A 27,797-nucleotide genomic window follows, 5' to 3' on the forward strand; every position below is an offset into this window, starting at 1 on the left:
GCAGTGGTTGAGAGTCCGCCTGCCGATGCAGGGGACACGGGTTCGTGCCCCGGTCCGGGAAGATCCCACATGCCGCGGAGAGGCTAGGTCCGTGAGCCATGGCTGCTGGGCCTGCGCGTCCGGAGCCTGTGCTCCGCAACGGGAGAGGCCACAACAGTGAGAGGCCCGCGTACCGCAAAAAAAAAAAAAAAAAAAGGTCTAATCACAATAAAGTTTACCTGTGAGGTGATGAATGTTAACTAATCAGTTCACAATATATACATATATGAAATTATGTTATATACTGTAAACTAATACAATGTTATATGTCAATTAAATCAACTATACTCCAATATAAAATAAAAATTTAAAAATTTAAAAAAAATTTCCCAGTCTGATATTGTGATATAACAAGAAATATATATTTGGTTTTCAGCCCAGATTCCTGGCAGAGCTCCTAGAACCTCTGAAATTTCCTCAGTGACAGAGGTGAGAGGAGTCTTTTGTTATTCAAAATAAGTCCCTTTCAACCAAACTGAGTTTATGCTAATGAGGTGACACTTGAAAGATGAAGACCGGTTATGAGAAGAACAACCCTGTGATTAGAGGGCTGGAAATTTCAGCCCTACACCTTGACCTACAGGGAGGGACGATGAGCTGGGGATTGAGTTCATCCTTGATGATTTAATCAATCATGCCTATGTAATGCACCCTCCATTAAAAACCCTAAATGAAGGGGTTCTGAGAGCTTCCAGGTTGGTGAACACATTGAGGTATGGGAAGGTGGTGTGCTCGGAGATGGCACAGAGGTTCTGTGCCCCTTCCTACATACCTTGACCTATGCATCTCTTTCACTTCGTTGTACCTAGTTGTATCCTTTATAATAAGCCAGTAACAGTAAGTAAAGCACTTTCCTAAGTTCCGTGAGCCATTTGAGCAAATTATCAAACTTAAAGTGGGGTCATGGGACCCCAAATTTATAGCTGGTCAGTTCGAAGTACAGGAGGCCTGGATTTTTGATTAGCGTCTGAAGTAGAGGGCAGTCTTTTGGGACTGAGCATTAACCTGTGCAGTCTCCACTAACTCCAGGTAGTTAGTGTCAGAAGTGTCTTGAGTAGAGAAACAACAGTTTTTCTTTTACCTAGTATCTTTGTTAACAGTATATCCCCCTAGTACTCCAAGAATCATACCAGGTTCACCCCAGGTCAGGGTGAACCTTGACTTTCCTCTCTTCCTCACCTTCTAAAAGTAGGGATTCAATAATTCTTATCAACTCTATCAAAATAAGTATCTCAAATATACAGTCACACATTGAACATAAGCAGACATTAGATGAAGATAAAGGTTCAACATTCTTAAAATGAACAGAATTGAAAGTAAAACACTGAGAAATTTTTCCAAAAGTTAATTCTTTTCAAAAAATTTTAATACCTTGTGCTTCAAGTGTACAACAAATTTGGGTGATCATTTCATAATGTATGCAAAATGTCAAAACACGATGTAGTACATCTGAAACTAACATAATATACAGCATGTCAATTGCATTTTAAAAAATTTTTTATTGAAATATAGTTGATTTACAATGTTGTGTTAGTTTCAGGTGTACAGCAAAGTGATTCAGTTATACATATATATATACATATTCTTTTTCAGATTCTTTTCCATTACTGGTTATTACAAGATAATATTAAGTAGAGTTCCCTGGCTATATACAGTATATCCTTGTTGGTTATCTCTTGTATATATAGCAGTGTGTATATTTCAATCCCAAACTCCTAATTTATCCCTCCTCTCTTTCCCCTTTGGTAACCATAGGTTTGTTTTCTATGTCTGTAAGTCTATTTCTGTTTTGTAAGTAAGTTCATTTGTATCATTTTTTTAGATTCCACATATAAGTGACATCATACGGTATTTGTCTTTCTCTATCTGACTTACTTAACTTAGTATGATAATCTCTAGGTCCATCCATGTTGCTGTAAATGGTTTTATTTCATTCTTTTTTTATGACTGAGTGGTATTCCATTGTGTGTGTGTGTGTGTGTGTGTGTATCTCACATCTTCTTTGTCCATTCATTTGTCAATGAACACCTAGGTTGCTTCCATGTCTTGGCTATTGTAAATAGTGCTGCTATGAACACTGGGGTGCATCAACTGTATTTTAATTTTTTTAACTGTACAACAAATTTGGTATTCATATATATTGCTGGTAACTGTGTATACTGATTGACACAATCCTTCTAAAAAGCAATATGACCACATAGTACTTATTAAATGCCAAAAAATGTATCTTTTGACACAATAATTCTGTTTCTAGAAATCTATTCTAGGTAAATAAGTCAACAATGAAAAAAAAAAACAAAACACCTTATGCACTCTTTGAGAAGATACAGTCACAGCTGCAGCAGAACTCAGGTCTGCCGGCTCTTGCTTCCAGCTTCTGCTCCCAACTCACCACTGTTGGTTTTCCCCAAGAAACAAGTCTGTGAGGAAGCCTCACCACAGCCATGGCTCTTAAATATAACAGAAAATCACCCATGGAACCAGAGGTGATGATTTACCAAACTAGAATTACCCTAACCAACCACAATGTAAATCTCTGTCGAAGGCATGTGCTGACTTGATCAGAGGAGCAAAGAAAAAGAATCTCAAAGTGAAAGGATCAGTTTGGATGCCTACCAAGACTATGAGAATCACTACTTAGAAAAACTCCTTGTGGTAAAAGTACTGACTTGGGATCTTCTTCAAATGAGCATCCACAAGCAACTCATTGACTTGCACAGTCCTTCTGAGATAATTAAACAGATTATTTTTGTCAGTACTGAGCCAGGAATCAAGGTTGAGGTCATCATTGCAGATACTTAAATCAACTATTTTAATAAATTGTCAGTTGTTAAAAAAGAAGCTGGGGCTTTCCTCGTGGCGCAGTGGTTAAGAATCCACCTGCCAATGCAGGGAACACGGGTTCAAGCCCTGGTCCGGGAAGATCTCACATGCCACAGAGCAACTAAGCCCGTGCACCACAACTACTGAGCCTGCGCTCTAGAGCCCGTGTGCCACAACTACTGAAGCAAGCCCACGCACCTAGAGCCTGTGCTCCACAACAAGAGAAGCCACCACAATGAGAACCCCACGCACCAGAACGAAGAGTACTCCTGCTCGCCACAACTAGAGAAAGCCCGCACACAGCAACGAAGACCCAATACAGCCATAAATAAATAAAACTTATTTAAAAAAAAAGAAGCTGTATGCATTAAAGAAAAGTTTATACTAGCAAATATTTGGAGGCAACCTAAATGGGGAATAATTATTATTATTTATAATAATAATATAATATACTAAATTTGCAAAATACAGTAGAAAAATCATTATGACAACAAAATACTGGCAAACTAAATCCAGCAGCATATTAAAAGGATTATACCTTACACCATGACCAAGGGGGATCTATCCCAAGAATGCAAGGTTGGTTCAACATATAAAAATTAAAATGTAATATACCACATATTAAAAGAATGAAAGGGAAAAAAACCACATGTGATCTCAATTGATGCAGAAAAAGCATCCGACAAAATCCAACACCCGTTTGTACCCAACAAACTAGGAATTAAAGACAATTTCCTCAACATAGTAAAAGCATTTATGAAAAATCCATAACTAACATCTTACTTAATGGTAGAAGACTGAAAAAATTTCCCCTAGATCAAGAACAAGGACGCCTACTTTAGTCACTTTTATTCAGCACACTATTGAAGGTCCTAGACAGAGCAATTAGGCAAGATAAATAAATTAAAAGGCATTCAAATTGAAAAGAAACAAATAAAACTATTCACAAATTACATGATCTTATATATAGAAAATCCTAAAGAATCTACAAGTTGCAGGATACAAGATCAACATACAAAAATCAGTTGTAGAGGGCTTCCCTGGTGGCGCAGTGGTTGAGAGTCAGCCTGCCGATGCAGGGGACGTGGGTTCGTGCCCCAGTCCGGGAGGATCCCACATGCCGCAGAGTGGCTGGGCCCGTGAGCCATGGCCACTGACCCTGCGCATCCGGAGCCTGTGCTCCGCAACGGGAGAGGCCGCGGCAGAGGCCGCGGCAGAGAGAGGCCCGTGTACCGCAAAAAAAAAAAAAAAAAAAAAAAAAATCAGTTGTAGGAGTTGGAGGGGAAGATGGCGGAAGAGTAAGACGCGGAGAACACCTTCCTCCCCACAGATACACCAGAAATGCATCTACATGTGGAACAACTCCTACAGAACACCTACTGAACGCTGGCAGAAGACCCCAGACCTCCCAAAAGGCAAGGAAGTCCCCCGTATCTGGGTACGGCAAAAGAAAAAAGAATAAACAGAGACAAAAGGATAGGGACGGGACCTGCACCAGTGGGAGGGAGCTGTGAAGGAGGAAAGGTTTCCACACACTAGGAAGCCCCTTCGCGGGCGGAGACTGCGGGTGGCGGAGGGGGAAAGCTTCGGAGCCGCGGAGGAGAGCACAGAAACAGGGGTGCGGAGGGCACAGCGGTAAGATTCCCGCACAGAGGATCGGTGCCGGCTGGCACTCACCAGCCCGAGAAGCTTGTCTGCTCACCTGCCAGGGCGGGCGGGGCTGGGAGCTGAGGCTCAGCCTTTGGTTGGAGCGCAGGGAGAGGACTGGGGTTGGGGGCGTGAACACAGCCTGAAGGGATTAGTGCACCACGGCTAGCCGTGAGGGAGTCCGGGGAAAAGTCTGAACCTGCCTCAGAGGCAACAGACTTTTTCTTCCCTCGTTGTTTCCTGGTGCTCGAGGAGAGGGGATTAAGAGCGCTGCTTAAAGGAGCTCCAGAGACGGGCACGAGCCGCGGCTAAAAGCACATCCCCCAGAGACGGGCATGAGACGCTAAGGCTGCTGCTGCCGCCACCAAGAAGCCTGTGTGCGAGCACAGGTCACTATCCACACCCCCCTTCCGGGGAGCCTGTGCAGTCCGCCACTGCCAGGGTCCCGGGATCCAGGGACAACTTCCCCAGGAGAACGCACGGCGCGCCTCACACTGGTGCAACGTCATGCTGGTCTCTGCCGCCGCAGGCTCGCCCCGCACTCCGTACCCCTCCCTCCCCCAAGCCTGAGTGAGCCAGAGTCCCCGAAGCAGCTGCTTCCTTAACCCAGTCCTGTCTGAGCAAGAACAGACGCCCTCCCGCGAACAACACGCAGAGGCGGGGCCAAATCCAAAGCTGAGCCCCGGGAGCTGTGAGAACAAAGAAGAGAACGGGAAATCTCTCCCAGCAGCCTCAGAAGCAGCAGATTAAAGCTCCACAATCAACTTGATGTACCTGCATCTGTGGAATACATGAATAGACAACGAATCATCCCAAATTGAAGAGGTGGGCTTTGAGAGCAACATTTATTATTTTTTCCCCTTTTCCTCTTTTTGTGTGTTGTGTATGTGTATGCTTCTGTGTGAGATTTTGTCTGTATAGCTTTGCTTCCACCATTTGTCCTAGGGCTCTATCCATCCGTTTTTTTTTTTTCTTAAAAAATTTTTTTCTTAATAATTATTTTTTATTTTAATAACTTTATTTTATCTTTATTTTATTTTATTTTATCTTCTTTCTTCCCTTCCTTCCCTCCTCCCTCCCTCCCTCCCTTCTTCCTTCCTTCCTTTCTTTCTTTCTTTTTCTTTCTTTCCAGTTTTTCTCCCTTTTATTCTGAGCCGTGTGGATGAAAGGCTCTTGGTGCTGCAGCCAGGAGTCAGGGCTGTGCCTCTGAGGTGGGAGAGCCAACTTCAGGACACTGGTCCACAAGAGACCTCCCAGCTCCACATAATATCAAACGGTGAAAATCTCCCAGAGATCTCCATCTCAACACCAGCATCCAGCTTCACTCAACGACCAGCAAGCTACAGTGCTGGACACCCTATGCCAAACAACGAGTAAGACAGGAATACAACCCCACCCATTAGCAGAGAGGCTGCCTAAAATCATTATAAGTCCACAGACACCCCAAATCACACCACCAGATGTGGACCTGCCCACCAGAAAGACAAGATCCAGCCTCATCACCAGAACACAGGCACTAGTCCCCTCCACCAGGAAGCCTACACAACCCACTGAAACAACATAAGCCACTGGGGACAGACACCAAAAACAACGGGAACTACGAACCTGCAGCCTGCAAAAAGGAGACCCCAAACACAGTAAGATAAGCAAAATGAGAAGACAGAAAAACACACAGCAGATGAAGGAGCAAGATAAAAACCCACCAGACCCAACAAATGAAGAGGAAATAGGCAGTCTACCTGAAAAAGAATTCAGAATAATGATAGTAAAGATGATCCAAAATCTTGGAAATAGAATAGACAAAATGCAAGAAACATTTAACAAGGACCTAGAAGAACTAAAGACAAAACAAGCAACAATGAACAACACAATAAATGAAATTAAAAATACTATAGATGGGATCAATAGCAGAATAACTGAGGCAGAAGAACGGATAAGTAACCTGGAAGATAAAATAGTGGAAATAACTACTGCAGAGCAGAATAAAGAAAAAAGAATGAAAAGAACTGAGGACAGTCTCAGAGACCTCTGGGGCAACATTAAACGAACCAACATTCGAATTATAGATGTTCCAGAAGAAGAAGAGAAAAAGAAAGGGACTGAGAAAATATTTGAAGAGATTATAGTTGAAAACTTCCCTAATACGGGAAAGGAAATAAGTAATCAAGTCCAGGAAGCACAGAGAGTCCCATACAGGATAAATCCAAGGAGAAATACGACAAGACACTTTTTTTTTTAAACATCTTTATTGGAGTATAATTGCTTTACAATGGTGTGTTAGTTTCTGCTTTACAACAAAATGAATCAGTTATATATATACATATGTTCCCATATCTCTTCCCTCTTGCGTCTCCCTCCCTCCCACCCTCCCTATCCCACCCCTCCAGGCGGTCACAAAGCACCGAGCTGATCTCCCTGTGCTATGCGGCTGCTTCCCACTAGTTGGCTATTTTACATTTGGTAGTGTATATATGTCCATGCCTCTCTCTCGCTTTGTCACAGCTTACCCTTCCCCCTCCCCATATCCTCAAGTCCATTCTCTAGTAGGTCTGTGTCTTTATTCCTGTCTTACCCCTAGGTTCTTCATGACATTTTTTTTTCTTAAATTCCATATATATGTGTTAGCATACGGTATTTGTCTCTCTCTTTCTGATTTACTTCACTCTGTATGACAGACTCTAGGTCCATCCACCTCATTACAAATAGCTCAATTTCGTTTCTTTTTATGGCTGAGTAATATTCCATTGTATATATGTGCCACATTTTCTTTATCCATTCATCCGATGATGGACACTTAGGTTGTTTCCATTTCCGGGCTATTGTAAATAGAGCTGCAATGAACATTTTGGTACATGACTCTTTTTGAATTATGGTTTTCTCAGGGTATATGACCAGTAGTAGGATTGCTGGGTCATATAGTAGTTCTGTTTGTAGTTTTTTAAGGAACCTCCATACTGTTCTCCATAGTGGCTGTACCAATTCACATTCCCACCAGCAGTGCAAGAGGGTTCCCTTTTCTCCACACCCTCTCCAGCATTTATTGTTTCTAGATTTTTTGATGATGGCCATTCTGACTGGTGTGAGATGATATCTCATTGTAGTTTAGATTTGCATTTCTCTAATGATTAATGATGTTGAGCACTTTTTCATGTGTTTGTTGGCAGTCTGTATATCTTCTTTGGAGAAATGTCTATTTAGGTCTTCTGCCCATTTTTGGATTGGGTTGTTTGTTCTTTTGTTATTAAGCTGCATGAGCTGCTTATAAATTTTGGAGATTAATCCTTTGTCAGTTGCTTCATTTGCAAATATTTTCTCCCATTCTGAGGGTTGTCTTTCGGTCTGGTTTATGGTTTCCTTTGCTGTGCAAAAGCTTTGAAGTTTCATTAGGTCCCATTTGCTTATTTTTGTTTTTATTTCCATTTCTCTAGGAGGTGGGTCAAAAAGGATCTTGCTGTGATTTATGTCATAGAGTGTCCTGCCTATGTTTTCCTCTAAGAGTTTGATAGTTTCCAGCCTTACATTTAGGTCTTTAATCCATTTTGAGCTTATTTTTGTGTATGGTGTTAGGGAGTGATCTAATCTCATACTTTTACATGTACCTGTCCAGTTTTCCCAGCACCACTTATTGAAGAGGCTGTCCTTTCTCCACTGTACATTCCTGCCTCCTTTATCAAAGATAAGGTGACCATATGTGCGTGGGTTTATCTCTGGGCTTTCTATCCTGTTCCATTGATCTTTCTGTTTTTGTGCCAGTACCATACTGTCTTGATTACTGTAGCTTTGTAGTATAGTCTGAGCCAAGACACACATTAATCAAACTGTCAAAAATTAAATACAAAGAAAACATATTAAAAGCACCAAGGGAAAAACAACAAATAACACACAAGGGAATCCCCATAAGGTTAACAGCTGATCTTTCAGCAGGAACTCTCCAAGCCAGAAGGGACTGGCAGGCCATATTTAAAGAGATGAAGGAGAAAAACCTGCAACCTAGATTACTCCACCCAGCAAGGATCTCATTCAGATTTGATGGAGAAATTAAAACCTTTACAGACAAGCAAAAGCTGAGAGAGTTCAGCACCACCAAACCAGCTTTACAACAAATGCTAAAGGAACTTCTCTAGGCAAGAAACACAAGAGAAGGAAAAGACCTATAATAACGAACCCAAAACAATTAAGAAAATGGGAATAGGAACATACATATCGATAATTACCTTAAATGTAAATGGACTAAATGCTCCCACCAAAAGACACAGATTGGCTGAATGGATACAAAAACAAGTCCCATATATATGCTGTCTACAAGAGACCCACTTCAGACCTAGAGACACATACAGACTGAAAGTAAGGGGATGGAAAAAGATATTCCATGCAAATGGAAACCAAAAGAAAGCTGGAGTAGCAATTCTCATATCAGACAAAACAGACTTTAAAATAAAGACTATTAGAAGAGACAAAGAAGGACACTACATAATGATCAAGGGATTGATCCAAGAAGAAGATATAACAATTGTAAATATTTATGCACCCAACATAGGAGCACCTCAATACATAAGGCAAATACTAACAGCCATAAAAGGGGAAATTGACAGTAACACGTCCATAGTAGGAGACTTTAACACCCCACTTTCACCAATGGACAGATCATCCAAAATGAAAATAAATAAGGAAACTCAAGCTTTAAATGATACATTAAACAAGATGGACTTAATTGATATTTATAGGACATTCCATCCAAAAACAACAGAATACACATTTTTCTCAAGTGCTCATGGCACATTCTCCAGGATAGATCATATCCTGGGTCAAAATCAAGCCTTGGTAAATTTAAGAAAATTGAAATTGTATCAAGTGTCTTTTCCGACCACAACGCTATGAGACTAGATATCAATTACAGGAAAAGATCTGTAAAAAATACAAACACATGGAGGCTAAACAATACACTACTTAATAACGAAGTGATCACTGAAGAAATCAAAGAGGAAATCAAAAAATACCTAGAAACAAATGAAAATGGAGACACGACGACCAAAAACCTATAGGATGCAGCAAAAGCAGTTCTAAGAGGGAAGTTTATAGCAATACAATCCTACCTTAAGAAACAGGAAACATCTCGAATAAACAACCTAACCTTGCACCTAAAGCAATTAGAGAAAGAAGAACAAAAAAACCCCAAAGTTAGCAGAAGGAAAGAAATCATAAAGATCAGATCAGAAATAAATGAAAAAGAAATGAAGGAAACAATAGCAAAGATCAATAAAACTAAAAGCTGGTTCTTTGAGAAGATAAACAAAATTGATAAACCACTAGCCAGACTCATCAAGAAAAAAAGGGAGAAGACTCAAATCAACAGAATTAGAAATGAAAAAGGAGAAGTAACAACTGACACTGCAGAAATACAAAAGATCATGAGAGATTACTACAAGCAACTTTATGCCAATAAAATAGACAACCTGGAAGAAATGGACAAATTCTTAGAAAAGCACAACCTGCAAGACTGAATCAGGAAGAAACAGAAAATATGAACAGACCAATCACAAGCACTGAAATTGAAACTGTGATTAAAAATCTTCCAACAAACAAAAGCCCATGACCAGATGGCTTCACAGGTGAATTCTATCAAACAGGTAGAGAAGAGCTAACACCTATCCTTCTCAAACTCTTCCAAAATATAGCAGAGGGAGGAACACTCCCAAACTCATTCTATGAGGCCACCATCACCCTGATACCAAACCAGACAAGGATGTCACAAAGAAAGAAAACTACAGGCCAATATCACTGATGAACATAGATGCAAAAATCCTCAACAAAATACTAGCAAACAGAATCCAACAGCACATTAAAAGGATCATACACCATGATCAAGTGGGGTTTATTCCAGGAATGCAAGGATTCTTCAATATACACAAATCAATCAACGTGATACACCATATTAACAAACTGAAGGAGAAAAACCATATGATCATCTCAATAGATGCAGAGAAAGCTTTCAACAAAATTCAACACCCATTTATGATAAAAACCCTGCAGAAAGCAGGCATAGAGGGAACTTTCCTCAACATAATAAAGGCCATATATGACAAACCCACAGCCAACATCATCCTCAATGGTGAAAAACTGAAAGCATTTCCACTAAGATCTGAAACAAGACAAGGTTGCCCACTCTCACCACTCTTATTCAACATAGTTTTGGAAGTTTTACCCACATCAATCAGAGAAGAAAAGGAAATACACGGAATCCAAATGGGAAAAGAAGAAGTGAAGCTGTCACTGTTTGCAGATGACATGATACTATACATAGAGAATCCTAAAGATGCTACCAGAAAACTACTAGAGCTAATCAATGAATTTGGTAAAGTAGCAGGATACAAAGCTAATGCACAGAAATCTCTGGCTAATGATTAAAAATCTGAAAGTGAAATCAAGAAAACACTCCCATTTACCATTGCAACAAAAAGAATAAAATATCTAGGAATAAACCTACCTAAGGAGACAAAAGACCTGTTTGCAGAAAATTATAAGACACTGATGAAAGAAATTAAAGATGATACAAATAGACGAAGAGATATACCATGTTCTTGGATTGGAAGAATCAACATTATGAAAATGACTCTACTACCCAAAGCAATCTACAGATTCAATGCAATCCCTATCAAACTACCACTGGCATTTTCCACAGAACTAGAACAAAAAATTTCACAATTTGTATGGAAACACAAAAGACCCCGAATAGCCAAAGCAATCTTGAGAACGAAAAACCTAGCTGGAGGAATCAGGCTCCCTGACTTCAGACTATACTACAAAGCTACAGTAATCAAGACAGTATGGTACTGGCACAAAAACAGAAAGATCAATGGAACAGGATAGAAAGCCCAGAGATAAACCCACGCACATATGGTCACCTTATCTTTGATAAAGGAGGCAGGAATGTACAGTGGAGAAAGGACAGCCTCTTCAATAAGTGGTGCTGGGAAAACTGGACAGGTACATGTAAAAGTATGAGATTAGATCACTCCCTAACACCATACACAAAAATAAGCTCAAAATGGATTAAAGACCTAAATGTAAGGCTGGAAACTATCAAACTCTTAGAGGAAAACATAGGCAGGACACTCTATGACATAAATCACAGCAAGATCCTTTTTGACCCACCTCCTAGAGAAATGGAAATAAAAACAAAAATAAGCAAATGGGACCTAATGAAACTTCAAAGCTTTTGCACAGCAAAGGAAACCATAAACCAGACCGAAAGACAACCCTCAGAATGGGAGAAAATATTTGCAAATGAAGCAACTGACAAAGGATTAATCTCCAAAATTTATAAGCAGCTCATGCAGCTTAATAACAAAAGAACAAACAACCCAATCCAAAAATGGGCAGAAGACCTAAATAGACATTTCTCCAAAGAAGATATACAGACTGCCAACAAACACATGAAAAAGTGCTCAACATCATTAATCATTAGAGAAATGCAAATCTAAACTACAATGAGATATCATCTCACACCAGTCAGAATGGCCATCATCAAAAAATCTAGAAACAATAAATGCTGGAGAGGGTGTGGAGAAAAGGGAACCCTCTTGCACTGCTGGTGGGAATGTGAATTGGTACAGCCACTATGGAGAACAGTATGGAGGTTCCTTAAAAAACTACAAACAGAACTACTATATGACCCAGCAATCCTACTACTGGTCATATACCCTGAGAAAACCATAATTCAAAAAGAGTCATGTACCAAAATGTTCATTGCAGCTCTATTTACAATAGCCCGGAAATGGAAACAACCTAAGTGTCCATCATCGGATGAATGGATAAAGAAAATGTGGCACATATATACAATGGAATATTACTCAGCCATAAAAAGAAACGAAATTGAGCTATTTGTAATGAGGTGGATGGACCTAGAGTCTGTCATACAGAGTGAAGTAAATCAGAAAGAGAGAGACAAATACCGTATGCTAACACATATATATGGAATTTAAGAAAAAAAAATGTCATGAAGAACCTAGGGGTAAGACAGGAATAAAGACACAGACCTACTAGAGAATGGACTTGAGGATATGGGGAGGGGGAAGGGTAAGCTGTGACAAAGCGAGAGAGAGGCATGGACATATATACACTACCAAACATAAAATAGCTAGCTAGTGGGAAGCAGCCGCATAGCACAGGGAGATCAGCTCGGTGCTTTGTGACCGCCTGGAGGGGTGGGATAGGGAGGGTGGGAGGGAGGGAGATGCAAGAGGGAAGAGATATGGGCACATATGTATATGTATAACTGATTCACTTTTTTATAAAGCAGAAACTAACACACCATTGTCAAGCAATTATACTCCAATAAAGATGTAAAATTTAAAAAAATCAGGTGTAGTTATATATATTCACAATCAACAATCTGAAGATGAAATTTAAGAAAACAGGCCTTATCTGGCAGAAATGGAAAAGCTGATCCTAAAATTCATAGGGAATTGCAAGGAGTCCTGAAAACCCAAAACAGTCTTGAAAAAGAAGAACAAAATAGTGGTGATGGTTACACAAAATAATGAATGTACTTAATGCTCCTGAACTGTATAGTTTAAAATGGTAACAATGTAAATTTTATATATATTCTAGGACAATAAAAAATTCATTATGACATCTATGTGAAGAAATTTTTAAATGCTTCCAGCCTTTTCTGTAAAAAATAAATAAGGCAAGAAAAAAATGAGAAGCATTTCAGGCATGAAATAATATGAACAGTATAATGATATAAACTCCAGCCTAGAGTGAAACACTGCTTATGATATGGTCTTGGATAATCTCTAGGCCTCAGTTTCCTCATCTGTGAAATGGAGATAACTATTATCCCTACCTTAAAAGATCAGGAGGATTCAATGCAATAATGCAAATAAATCACTGAACACTGAGACTAATACAGAATAAAGGCTTAATAAATGCTAGCTGTCCTAATTGCAGAACTGTATTTACGGTTACAACTATGTAAAATTTATGCTCTTGATGTGAAGGTCTCCTCCAGCTGATATTCCTTGATCTAGTTGATGGGATACACAGTGTGTACACTTTATAAACAATCAAGCTGCACATTTATGATTTGTATCCCCTTTTGCATATATGTCTTACTTCAGAAAAAGTTTACTTAACTGAAAAAGGTGATTGCACAACATTGTGAATGTACTTAATGCCACTGAACTGTACACTTAAAACGGTTAAAGTGGCAAATTTTACATTATGTATATTTTACCACAATTTTTGAAAAGGAAGAAAAAGGAAAGAAAGCTGACTGTGGTGATGGTGTAGAGAATAGATGGGGCAGAGGAGAGATGAGTGGGAGACCTATGGGATGCTCAGGTGCATCCAGTTAAGAATCAATAAAAACCAAACTCAAGGCAGGGACAGTAGGGAAGGAGAAGATGGGGGAGCCCAGACATTAAAATAAATGAGAGAAAGAGAGAGAGAGAAGGAGAAAGTGACTGATTCCTGGGTTTCTTGCTGAAGAAATTAGAAGAAACAGCAGTGTGACAGGTTAACGACATCAGTTTTAGGCTTCATGAGTTTGACAGATGAATGAGAGGTGATGAGCCAACAAGATGAGCATAAATAGGTGCGTGTCTAGTAGACCAAGTTTTGAGCTGTAGTTTTGATTTTGAAAGTTCAGGTTCAAGCAGTAAAAAAATGCTCAGGAAGAGAATTGCTCACTGAAGGAGAAATGGTAACAAACTAAATTTTGGGGATCATCAACAAACATTTAAAGGGCAGAAAGGAGGCCAAGTGGTAGATGAAGACTAAGGGGAATAAAGATACAGATGCCAAGGAGGGAGGCAGTTTCAAAGGGGGCTGGTTTAACAGTGTCAAAATCCTGAGGAAAGATCCAGATATGTGAACTGCAGGAATATTATTGTTAAGCAAGTCCCCCAAAAGTTCCACTAATGCAATTTAGACCAACTCCTACTGTTATGTGATATATACTGTGCAATAAAAAATGCTGGGGAAATATCCTAAGGAATCCACTAAACAACTACAAAACTCAAGTTCAGCAAGGCTGCAAGATACAAGGTCAATATTTGAAAAATTAACTGTATTTCTATACACTTGCAATGAGCAATCTGAAAATGAAATTAAGAAAACAATTCCATTTACAATCACACCAAAAGGAATAAATTACTTAGGAATAAATTTAACAAAGAAGTGCAAAACTTATATTCTGAGAACCACAAAACATTTGTAGTTCTTTTTTTTTGAATTTTATTTCATTTATATTTTTATACAGCAGGTTCTTATTAGTTATCCATTTTATACATATTAGTATATATATGTCAATATCCCAATTCATCACACCACCACCACCGCCACCCCCGCTGCTTTCCCCCCTTGGTGTCCATATGTTTGTTCTCTACATCTGTGTCTCAATTTCTGTCCTGCAAACCGGTTCACCTGTACTATTTTTCTAGACTCCACATATATGCGTTAATATACGATATTTGTTTTTCTCTTTCTGACTTACTTCACTCTGTATGACAGTCTCTAGATTCATCCACGTCTCTACAAATGACCCAATTTCGTTCCTTTTTATGGCTGAGTAATATTCCATCGTATATATGTACCACATCTTCTTTATCCATTCGTCTGTCGACGGGCATTTAGGTTGCTTCCATGACCTGGCTATTGTAAATAATGCTGCAATGAACATTGGGGTGCATGTGTCTTTTTGAATTATGTTTTTTTTTGGGTAGATGCCCAGTAGTAGGATTGCTGGGTCATATGGTAATACTATTTTTAGTTTTTTAAGGAACCTCCATACTGTTCTCCACAGTGGCTGTATCAATTTACATTCCCACCAACAGTGCAAGAGTGTTCCCTTTTCTCCACACCCTCCCCAGCATTTGTTGTTTGTAGATTTTCTGATGATGCCCATTCTAACTGGTGTGAGGTGATACCTCATTGGAGTTTTCATTTGCATTTCTCTAATAATTAGTGATGTTGAGCAGCTTTTCATGTGCTTCTTGGCCATCTTTATGTCTTCTTTGGAGAAATTTAGGTCTTCTGTCCATTTTTGGATGGGGTGTTTTTATTTTTAATATTGAGCTGCATGAGCAGTTTTTGGAGATTAATCCTTTGTCTGTTGATTTGTTTGTAAATATTTTCTCCCATTTCGTCTTGCTGGTAGTTCCCTTTGCTTTGCAAAAGCTTTTAAGTTTCATTAGGTCCCATTTGTTTATTTTTATTTCCATTTCTCTAGGAGGTAGGTCAAAAAGGATCTTGCTGTGATTTATGTCATAGAGTGTTCTTCCTATGTTTTCCTCTAAGAGTTTTATAGTGTCCAGTCTTACATTTAGGTCTCTAATCCGTTTTGAGTTTATTTTTGTGTATGGTGTTAGGGAGTGTTCTAATTTCATTCTTTTACATGTAGCTGTCCAGTTTGCCCAGCATCACTTATTGAAGAGACTGTCTTTTCTCCATTTTGTATCCTTGCCTCCTTTGTCATAGATTAGTTGACCATAGCTGTGTGGGTTTATCTCTGGGCTTCCTATCCTGTTCCATTGATCTATGTTTCTGTGTTTGTGCCAGTACCATACTGTCTTGATTACTGTAGCTTTGTAGTATGGTCTGAAGTCAGTAAGTCTGATTCCTCCAGCTCCGTTTTTTTCCCTCAAGACTGCTTTGGCTATCTGGGGTCTTTTGTGTCTCCATACAAATTTTAAGATTTTTTGTTCTAGTTCTGTAAAAAAATGCCATTGGTAATTCAATAGGGATTGCATTGAATCTGTAGATTGCTTTGGGTAGTAGAGTCATTTTCACAATATTGATTCTTCCAATCCAAGAACGTGGTATATCTCTCAATTTGTTTGTATCATCTTTAATTTCTTTCATCAGTGTCTTACAATTTTCTGCATACAGGTCTTTTGTCTCCCTAGGTAGGTTTATTCCTAGGTATTTTATTCTTTTTGTTGCAATGGTAAATGGGAGTGTTTCCTTAATTTCTATTTCAGACTTTACTTTTCATCATTAGTGCATAGGAATGCAAGAGATTTCTGTGCATTAATTTTGTATCCTGCAGCTTTACCAAATTCATTGATTACCTCTAGTAGTTTTCTGTTGGCATCTTTAGGATCCTCTATCTATAGTATCATGACATCTGCAAACAGTTTTACTTCTTATTTTCCAATTTGTATTCCTTTTATTTCTCTATTTTCTCTAATTGCCATGGATAGGACTTCCAAAACGATGTTGAATAATAGTGTTGAGGGCTTCCCTGGTGGTGCAGTGGTTGAGAGTCCGCCTGCCGATGCAGGGGACACGGGTTCGTGCCCCGGTCCGGGAAGATCCCACATGCCGCAGAGCGGCTGGGCCCGTGAGCCATGGCCTCTGAGCCTGCGCGTCTGGAGCCTGTGCTCCGCAACGGGAGAGGCCACAACAGCGAGCAGCCCACGTACCGCAAAACAACAACAAAAAAAAATAGTGGTGAGAGTGGACATTCTTGTCTTGTTCCTGATCTTAGAGGAAATGCTTTCAGTTTTTCACCATTGAGAATGATGTTTGTTGTGGGTTTGTCATATATGGCCTTTATTATGTTGAGGTAGGTTCCCTCTATGCCCACTTTCTGGAGAGTTTTTGTCATAAATGGGTGTTGAATTTTGTCAAAAGCGTTTTCTGCATCTATTGAGATGATCATATGGTTTTTATTCTTCAATTTGTTAATATGGTGTATCACATTGATTGCCGTATATTGAAGACTCCTTGCATCCCTGGGATAAATCCCACTTGATCATAGTGTATGATCCTTTTAATGTGTTGTTGGATTCTGTTTGCTAGTATTTTGTTGAGGATTTTTGCATCTATATTCATCAGTGATATTGGTCTGTAATTTTCTTTTTTTGTAGTATCTTTGTCTGGTTTTGGTATCAGGGTGACGGTGGCCTCACAGAATGAATTTGGGAGTGCTCCTTCCTCTGCAATTTTTTGGAAGAGTTTGAGAAGGATGAGTGTTAGCTCTTCTCTAAATGTTTGATAGAATTCACCTGTGAAGCCATCTGGTCCTGGACTTTTGTTTGGAGATTGTAAGATTTTTAATCACAGTTTCAATTTCATTACTTGTGATTGGCCTGTTCATATTTCCTATTTCTTTCTGGCTCAGTCTTGGAAGGCTATACCTTTCTAAAAATTTGTCCATTTCTTCTAGGTTGTCCATTTTATTGGCATGGAGTTGCTTGTAGTAGTCTCTTACGATGCTTTGTATTTCTGCGGTGTCTGTTTAACTTCTCCTTTTTCATTCCTAATTTTATTGATTTGAGTCCTCTCCCTCTTTTTCTTGATGAGTCTGGCTAATGGTTTATCAATTTTGTTTATCTTCTCAAAGAACCAGCTTTTACTTTTATTGATCTTTGCTATTGTTTTCTTTGTTTCTATTTCATTTATTTCTGCTCTGATCTGTACGATTTCTTTCCTTCTGCTAACTTTGGGTTTTGTTTGTTATTCTTTCTCTAGTTCCTTTAGGTGTAAGGTTAGATTGTTTATTTGAGATTTCTTGTTTCTTGAGGTAGGTTTGTATTGCTATAAACTTCCCTCTTAGAACTGCTTTTGCTGCATCCCATAGGTTTTGGATCGTCGTGTTTTCATTGTCATTTGTCTCTAGGTATTTTTTGATTTCCTCTTTGATTTCTTCAATTATCTCTTGGTTATTTAGTTATGAATTGTTTGTGTTTTTTACGTCTTTCTTCCCTGTAATTGATTTCTAATCTCATAGCGTTGTGGTCAGAAAAGATGCTTGATACGATTTCAATTTTCTTAAATTTACTGAGGCTTGATTTGTGACCCAAGATGTGAGATCTATCCTGGAGAATGTTCTGTGCGCACTTGAGAAGAAAGTGTAATCTGCTGTTTTTGGATGGAATGTCCTATTAATATCAATTAAATCTATCTGGTCTATTGTATCATTTAAAGCTTGTGTTTCCTTATTAATTTTCTGTTTGGATGATCTTTCCATTGGTGTAAGTGAGGTGTTAAAATCCCCCACTATTATCATGTTACTGTCGATTTCCTTTTTTAGAGGTGCTAGCAGTTGCCTTATGTATTGAAGTGCTCCTATGTTGGGTGCATATATATTTATAATTGTTATTTCTTCTTCTTGGATTGATCCCTTGATCATTATGTAGTGTCCTTCCTTGTCTCTTGTAACATTCTTTATTTTAAAGCCTATTTTATCTGATATGAGTATTACTACTCCAGCTTTCTTTTGATTTCCATTTGCATGGAATATCTTTTTCCATCCCCTCACTTTCAGTCTGTATGTGTCCCTAGGTCTGAAGTGGGTCTTTTGTAGACAGCATATATATGGGTCTTGTTTTTGTATCCATTCAGCGAGCCTGTGTCTTTTGGTTGGAGCATTTAATCCATTCAAGTTTAAGGTAATTATCGATATGTATGTTCCTATTACCAATTTCTTAATCGTTTTGGGTTTGTTTTTGTAGGTGCTTTTCTTCTCTTGTGTTTCTCACTTAGAGAAGTTCCTTTAGCACTTGCTGTAGAGCTGGTTTGATGGTGCTGAATTCTCTTAGCTTTTGCTTGTCTGTAAAGCTTTAGATTTCTCCATCAAATCTGAATGAGATCCTTGCTGGGTAGAGTAATCTTGGTTGTAGGTTCTTCCCTTTCATCACTTTAAATATGTCATGCCACTCCCTTCTGGCTTGTAGAGTTTCTGCTGAGAAATCAGCTGTTTACCTTATGGGAGTTCCCTTTATGTTATTTGTCATTTTTCCCTTGCTGCTTTCAATAATTTTTCTTTGTCTTTAATTTTTGCCAATTTGATTACTATGTGTCTCGGCATGTTTCTCCTTGGGTTTATCCTGTATGGGACTCTCTGCGCTTCCTGGACTTGGGTGGCTATTTCCTTTCCCATGTTAGGGAAGTTTTCGACTATAATCTCTTCAAATATTTTCTCAGGTCTTTTCTCTCTCTCCTCCTCCTGGGACCCCTATATGTGAATGTTGTTGCATTTAATGTTGTCTCAGAGGTCTCTTAGGCTGTCTTCATTTCTTTTCATTCTTTTTTCTATTCTGTTCTGCAGCAGTGAATTCCACCATTCTGTCTTCCAGGTAGGTCACTTATCCGTTCTTCTGCCTCAGTTATTCTGCTATTGATTCCTTCTAGTGTATTTTTCATTTCAGTTATTGTACTGTTCCTCTCTGTTTGTTTGTTCTTTAATTCCTCTAGGTCTTTGTTAAACATTTCTTGCAACTTCTCGATCTTCGCCTCCATTCTTTTTCTGAGGTCCTGGATCATCTTCACTATCATTATTCTGAATTCTTTTTCTGGAAGGTTGCCAATCTCCACTTCATTTAGTTGTTTTTCTGGGGTTTTATCTTGTTCCTTCATCTGGTACATAGCCCTCTGCCTTTTCATCTTGTCTATCTTTCTGTGAATGTGGTTTTTGTTCCACAGGCTGCAGGACTGTTCTTCTTTCTTCTGCTGTCTGCCCTCTAGTGGATGAGGCTATCTAAGAGGCTTGTGCAAGTTTCCTGATGGGAGGGACTGGTGGTGGGTAGAGCTGGCTGTTGCTCTGGTGTGCAGAGCTCAGTAAAACTTTAATCCGCTTGTCTGCTGATGGGTGGGGCTGGGTTCCCTCATTGTTGGTGGTTTGGCCTGAGGCGACCCAACACTAGAGCCTACCTGGGCTCTTTGGTGGGGCTAATGGCAGACTCTGGGAGGGCTCACGCCAAGGAGTACTTCCCAGAACTTCTACTGCCAGTGTCCTTGTCCTCATGGTGAGACACAGACCCCCACCCCCCCGCCTCTGCAGGAGACCCTCCAACACTAGCAGGTAGGTCTGGTTCAGTCTCCTATGGGGTCACTGCTCCTTCTCCTGGGTCTCAATGTGCGCACTACTTTGTGTGTGTCCTCCAAGAGTTGAGTCTCTGTTTCCCCCAGTCCTGTCGAAGTCCTACAATCAAATCCCACTAGCCTTCGAAGTCTGATTCTCTAGGAATTCCTCCTCCCTTTGCCGGACCCCCAGGTTGGGAAGCCTGACATTGGGCTCAGAACCTTCACTCCAGTTGGTGGACTTCTGTGGTATAAGTGTTCTCCCATTTGTGAGTCACCCACCCAGCAGTTATGGATTTGATTTTATTGTGATTGCACCCCTCCTATGGTCTCATTGTGGCTTCTCCTTTGTCTTTGGATGTGGGGTATCCTTTTTGGTGAATTCCAGTGTCTTCCTGTCGATGAGTGTTCAGCAGTTAGTTGTGGCTCCGGTGCTCTCGCAAGAGGGAGTGAGAGCACGTCCTTCTACTGTGCCATATTGAACCAATCAAACATTTGTAGTTCTTTAATTTAGAAATTAAAGAAGATCTAAATAAATGGGAAGACATCCCATACTCATAGATCAGAAGACTTAACGTTGTAAAAAGGCAATACTCTCCAAATTAATCTACAAATTCGAAGCAATTTCTGTCAAAATCCCAGATGGCCTCTTTGCAGAAATTGACAAACTAATCCTAAAATTCATATGGAACTGCAAATAGCCAAAACAACTTTGAAAAAGAACAAAGTTGGAGAATTCACATTTCCTGATTCCAAAACTACCACAAATCTACAGAAATCAAACAGTGTAGTAGTGGCATACAGATATATAGATCAATGGAATAGAACCACGAGTTCAAAACAGGCTCTCACATTTACAGTCAATTGATTTTCAACAAGAGTACCAAGACAATTAAATGGGGAAAGAATAGTCTTTTTATTTTAATTTTTTGTGCTTTTTTGGCTGTGTTGGGTCTTCGTTGCTGCGTGCGGGCTTTCTCTAGTTGCAGTGAGCAGGGGCTACTCTTTAGTTGCAGTGCACAGGCTTCTCATCGTGGTGGCTTCTCTTGTTGCAGGGTACAGGCTCTAGGCGTGCGGGCTTCAGTAGTTGCAGCACGCAGGCCCTAGAGCACAGGGACTTCGGTAGTTGCGGCATGTGGGCTCTAGAGTGCACAGGCTTCAGCAGTCGAGGCACACAGGCTCCGTAGTTGTGGCTCGCGGGCTTAGAGCCCAGGCTCACTAGTTATGGCGCACAGGCTTAGCTGCTCCAAGGCATGTGGGATCTTTCAGGACCAGGGATCAAACCCGTTTCCCCTGCACTAGCAGGCAGATTGTTAACCACTGCGCCACCAGGGAAGTCCACCAAGAATAGTCTTTTTAATAAGTGGTGCTGGAACAACTGGATATCCACATATAAAAGAATGAAGTGGAACTTCCCTGGTGGTCCATTGGTAAAGAACCCTCCTTCCAATGCAGGGGACACGAGTTTGATCCCTGGTCAGGGAACTAAAATCCCACATTCCACAGGGCAACTACTGAGCTCACACGCCTCAACTAGAGAGCCCCTGTGCAGCAAACTACAGAGCCCACGCACTCTGGAGCCCCCGCACAACAACTACAGAGCCCACACGCTCTGGAGCCTGCACACCACAACTGGAGAGAGAAAACCCGTACACCACAACTGGAGAGAGAAAACCCGCGTGCCACAACTAGAGAGCCCGCACGCTGCAAGTGCTGAGCCCGCGTGCTCTAGAGCCCGCGCACCACGACTAGAGAGAAGCCCGCACACTGCAATGATAGATCCTGCATGCTGCAACGAAGATCCTGTGTGCCACAACTAAGACCCAACACAGCCAAATAAATAAATTTATATTAAAAAAAAGTAAAACAACACACTAAATGACAGAAAATATTTTAAAGTCATATATCTGTTAAAGGATTTGTTTAGAATATACAGAGAACACTTACAACTTAATAATAAAAACACAAATAAACCAATTAAAAAATGGACAAAGGCTCGGAATAGACATTTCTTCAAAGAACATACACAAATGACCGACAAACACATGGAAAGATGCTCAACATCATTATGGAACTGCAAAGCAAAACTACAGTGAGGTACTATAATACTTCCTACCCACTAGGCTGGCTATCATAATAAAGATAATGAGTGTTGACAAGGATGGGGAGGAATTAGAACCCTCAAGTTTTCTTTATTTTTTTCATAATAGTCATCCTCATGGGTGTGAGGTGGTATCTCACTGTGTGCCATGAATTTTTAAGTTATTATCTGTAAATAGAAATTCACCTTGTGTTGATTTCTATAATATACTTAGCACAGTCACTGAAGAGATATAAACAAACAAAAAATTTAAATACCAATAAAATAAAGCACAGGGTTACAAAGATTTAAGTCAATTCAACTTTGAAAAAGATATTAAAGAGGACAAAGAATGAAGACATAACATAAAACTTGTAAACTCTTTTACTCATCTGGGACTAATAGCTAAAATACTAATGTTTTGTGTACATAAAAATTGTTGCAAAGCAACTTACAGCTTTGTGATTTATTGTTATGACAGTGAAATTGTTGAGATTGTTGTGAGATTGTTGTCACGAACCCTATTTTAAAGATAAGTAAATTTGAAATCAAACAGGTTCCACAGCTTGTCTTAGACCACAAAGCAATTCTGTGACAGAGAGTTGGAAAATAATTCCTGATTTCCAGGATTAAGGTGAAAAACTCATAATTTAATGTGCATTAAGTCAAGGGAAACATGATAGAGAAATCTCCACTCTTAGCATGAATAAACTTAGGGAAGTTATCCAGGACACTGAAGCTTACAACGTCCAACAGCAATGACCAATAATTAACTCTCTGCCAGCCTAACTTGAATGTGGATTCAACTCAGAACGAGGTTGTTAGGTTTTTTTCAGTATGATCCAATAACACTAACACTCTAACTTTGCCTCTCAAATGTTTTCATTGTTTTGTTAAATTTTGGCTGTTCAAAAGTAGGGTAATTCTATTAAATTGACAAAGCCTATGTTGAAGCAATCACGGAAAATGGAAATGCTTTTTGACTATCTTGCTTAACTCAGATGTACAAGTGTTACTTGTCTTCTTTCCTGCACCCCATATGCGAGAAAAAGTTTGTTTACCCTCACCGAATTTGATCCAATCATTTTAGCCAAATTAAAAAAAAAAATATATATATATATACCCAGGGTCAACATTAAGAAATGCATACTCAAGTATTCAAGGGTGAAATACTGGGATATGCTTTAAAATTCTTCAGCAAAGGAGAAAAAAAAAGGTACAAATGAAACATTTGTGACAGATATTCCAACTGTGTAATGTGGGTATTGGCGTATAGAAGGTTCATTTCACTTTTCCTATTTTTGTCTATGCTTAAAGTTTTTCACAATAACTTTTCACAAAATGAATTCTTTCCAAAGTTACCATCCTGGTTAGGAAATACGAATCAGTGGATGTGAATGTTCTCTTCGGAACGAAACTGCATGAAGGGTCTCCAGCCGAAGCTAGGTGGCCGTGGGCTCCACGCCCCTCGGGCCCCGCGCCAGCACGCGGGCCGAAAGCGCGCACGTTTCCCTCGAGCTGAACCTCACAACTCGCTCTGTGCGCTCTAGAGCTCGCAGGACCGCCGAGCTCAATTTGGAAGTGGCCCACGCCGCGCTCACGCCGGCGGCTGGGGGAATCCGGACAAACTCCGCTCGAGGGCTCCAAGGTCCCACGGCCCACTGTTGCGGGCCTGGCCCCCAGCAGCCCCTCCTAGGTCTCTAGAGACCCTCGGCACCGCTCCCTCCGTGCCCCCCACCGCGAACCTCGGCCCAGCCCTCCGCCTACCGTCCAAGTCCTCTTCGTCCTCCGACTCGCTGTCCGCGATCGCATCGGCGACAAGGCCAGGGCCGGGCTCTAGACCCTGGGAGCCGGAAGGAGGGGCGGCGGGCGGGGTGGAGGCTCTGGAGCGGGCCTCGCGCAGGCGGGTGAAGTAGTCCACCGCGAAGTCGACGAGGTCGGGCGGCTGCTGCCGCAACACCTCCACGGTGTAGCCCTGCAGCAGCTCTGTGAGCCCGGGCGGGATCTGGATGTGGCTCATGCCGGCGGCGGCAGGCGGGACCCAGCCGCCGGCGGCCACCGCCTGGACGCTCCCTCACGCCGGACTCTCGCCCCGCGCCCGCGAGGTCCCCTCACGCGCGACTCGGGTCGGGTCTTCCTCGCGCCACGCCGCCCTTTGTCCGGGTCTGCGTTTCAGGGCCGCACCACCCTACACTGCTCCGGCTGGCCTGGTGCCGCCGCCGCTGTCACTAGGCAGCCGCCGCCGCCGCCTCGGGCACAGACAAGCGGGAGAGCTGGATGGGCGGGGCGGGAGGCCGGGTTGTGACGCACGCGGCCGCGGGCGTGCGCGCTCTCGCAGAGCGCCGGCCCTCAGTGCGCGTGCGCCGCCAGCCAGGCTGCCCGGGCAGTCTCCAGCCCAGGGGCAGGAAATGAGTGGTCTACCCGCTAAGCGGCGTCGTTACTGCCTCTCACTTTTCACTTCTAATTTCAATACACTCTAAGATCCAACCGTTTGTCAGCCCTTACTAGGCTCCAGGGACACAGCTGAGAGCCAGATGCAAGCATGCACATTACCACCCCGGTGTGGTTCCGGCTATGGTGGAAAACAAGAGGGCCCACTTTAGGGGGGGACATTCAAGCTGACTCCGAGGCCTGGGCAGGATCTAACCACAGGAAGATCTGGAGGAGAGCCATGTGGGCATAGAGGACAGCAAGAGCAAAGGCATGGTAAAGTCAGAACCACCCTGACCGCTGGGAGGCATAGTGGCATGACCATAGGACCCTCAGAAGTCCGGCAGGAGGTCGTTGAGATGTCAGAGGAAGCCCTTGTAGGTAGTAGGAGTTTCAGTGATATAGTAATTTGGGAGCCAAAGGCAGATAAATAAGCCTGGAAGAACTCAGTAGGCCAAACATGTTCCTTGAGAAAAGGGAATAAACGCCCAGGGCAGGAATGACCACTGTGCCTGTTTCTCCTCTTGAGCATTCCCACCAGGATTCCCAGGACTAGGTCTGCACACCCCTACTCTCCCCATCCTCCACCCTGGGCCCTGGGCCAGCATTGCTTGATGGTGTTGAGCAGACCACAAGGCACTGTTATCCTTTGCCCCTGGGGAGAGGGCATAGGCAAACTGGAGAGGCCATGCTATTTCCCAAGCTGCCCCTTCACCCACACCAGATTGGAAGGGAATAGAAAAAGGTGGAAACCTTCCTGGTATGTCCATACCACAGCCTAGGTACTGACCAAAGGCCCAGTAGGCATAGGACAAAGTCCTCCATGTCTTTGCTGGGCCCAGCCATAAAGTGACTAGAGGTAGCCTTGGGAACCTGTAAGGCATTTGGGATGGTTAAGCTCCACCTGGTAATTACCCAGTATTAATTAAAATCCCCACTTGGACCTCTCATATTGACTTGGCACACAACCAGGAGTTCAGTGCTTCTGGGAACTGAGCTTCTAGAAAGAGGAATACCCGATCCCCACTGATGCAGAAGCCACCCAAGCTCTAGGCCAGGTAAGCCTGTGATTCTAAACAGCAGTGTCTCCCTGAACAAGTTTCTTGACTCCTGGGAGGAGTCCTGGACCATCAACTCTGTTAGGGAAGGGGTAGTGTCCAACTTGTTCCCTGCTGGGTCCTTACTGCACAATCTTGGAGAAGATTTACTGACTGACTGAATGAATGAATGAATGATAACTTTCCACACAGCAAAAAGAGCCAGTGAAACTGCTCTCCTGACCTCAGGCTCAGAACTAGGATCCTTTGCTTCAAAGCTATGCTTCTGATCTCAGAATATGAAGACTTCACTAAGTACAAGCAATGAGGAGCTGGAGGGACAGAGTACCTCAACTCTTCTCTGCTCGTGGGTAGACTGACCCTTCCAAGTTTTCCAGGAGTCAGCCCATACCCAGGAAACCTGGATGGGACTCCCACTGCACTGCCACACCTGGGGATCTGACCCACTTCAAGCAGTCCTACCACTAACCCTTTGGAAAGGCAAATTCGCAACTCCACTCTCTAGTTTGCCCATTTGTCAGGCTTTACATGTTTGACAGGGGGGCGGGCACCTGTACAGCTAGGACTCTAACTTCAGTTGCAAAATAGGGTAGGAGGAGGCTACTCCAGGACTGACAACAGAGCTGGCTGCAGGCAGGTTCTCCCCATCACTCCAAGGAACCCCTGACAACCTCTGCCAGAAGGCTGCTCCTCCTGACTTGTTCTCAGATACCCCACAGCTTGGCCATCCATCCATCTAGCAAACATGGCATTCAAAGGCATCCTTAGGCCTGGAAGAAATGAGGGCCATCGAAATCAGGAACCCCATAGCTGCTCCTTACCTGTCTCCACAGACCAGCCTCAAAATAAGGATGGAGAGCCAGCCTCCAGGTCCAACTTGACTCCCCTCCCCTTGCACCTGGTCCCCAGAGCAGGGATCCATCTCTGCCCCTTCTGGGAAACCCTTCAATAGCAAGGGGAGTCCCAAGGGCCTTCATTAATGCCCAGTTGAGCTGGCAAAAGAATACAGCCCTGGAACAAGAGAGAATACGAGGGGCCTGAGCCCCCATCTTCTACCCTTACCCTTCTAGGACCACCTTCATTCAAGCCTGTTCAGCTGCACCACTGGGGGTTACCATGGCAACCAAACCCACAGGCAGCCAGTAACTGGGAAACAGCTACCAACAGCAAGTAATGGTGCGTAGAAAAGGTCAAGAGCAGAGACCCTCAAAAGCAAGAGAAATACAGCGTCCATGGTAGAGAAAAGGAGGCCCTACAGCCCTGACAGGCGCTCAGCCTACCCCAGTCCTACTCACTACCCAGCATGTAGTCATCATCTTGCACAGACTGCCACACCACCAACCTCAGGCAGACATGGACACGATGGGGCCAGTTCTCAGAAGTGTTCACAACTATGCTGAGTAACACAGGTGGGGCACGTGTCTAGTCCAACAGCAGTAAGTCTGGTGAAAATGAACGTGGGTAGGGTACCAACTGCTATTTCCAATGAAACAGTTGTTTCATGTACTCTTTTTTATTTTTTTTAAGATTCTTTTCCCATATAGGCCATTACAGAGTATTGAGTAGAGTTCCCTGTGCTATACAGCAGGTTCTTATTAGTTATCTATTTCATATGTAGTAGTGTGTATATGTCAGTCCCAATCTCCCAATTTATTCCTCCCCCTCCCCGTTTCATGTACTCTTGACAGGTTTATTATTTAAAAGGTTTTTTTCCTCTCCTTCCAGGAAGAAGGTAGATGCCCATACTCCCCCCAGACTTCTCTGGAAGACAGCCTGCTCTTGGCCCAGGCCCCCTGGTTTACACACTTTCTGTCCTCTGATGCCCTCTACCTACGTGGGGGACTCAGCTTCAGCAGGAACACCTCCCTCTTCTCTGCCCAAAGGGGCTGCTTCTCAATGCCCCTCCAGTC

The 27,797-nt window shown here is 41.9% G+C and overlaps 1 protein-coding gene across 1 annotated transcript in view; it reads right to left on the reverse strand.

Moving 5' to 3' along the window:
* The window catches only part of PRKAR2A (protein kinase cAMP-dependent type II regulatory subunit alpha), a 78,885-nt gene extending 54,180 nt beyond the window's left edge, over positions 1 to 24,705 (reverse strand). The window contains exon 1 of the mRNA XM_029243003.1: positions 24,167 to 24,705. Within this exon, the coding sequence (XP_029098836.1) occupies positions 24,167 to 24,419 (253 nt within the window). The 5' untranslated portion in view covers positions 24,420 to 24,705. The remainder of the gene's footprint in view (positions 1 to 24,166) is intronic.
* Positions 24,706 to 27,797: the final 3,092 nt, after the last annotated feature.

Source organism: Monodon monoceros, unplaced genomic scaffold, assembly GCF_005190385.1.
Source record: "Monodon monoceros isolate NGI ecotype Baffin Bay Population unplaced genomic scaffold, NGI_Narwhal_1 Super_Scaffold_3, whole genome shotgun sequence".
In the NCBI taxonomy this organism is placed as follows: Eukaryota; Metazoa; Chordata; class Mammalia; order Artiodactyla; family Monodontidae; genus Monodon; species Monodon monoceros.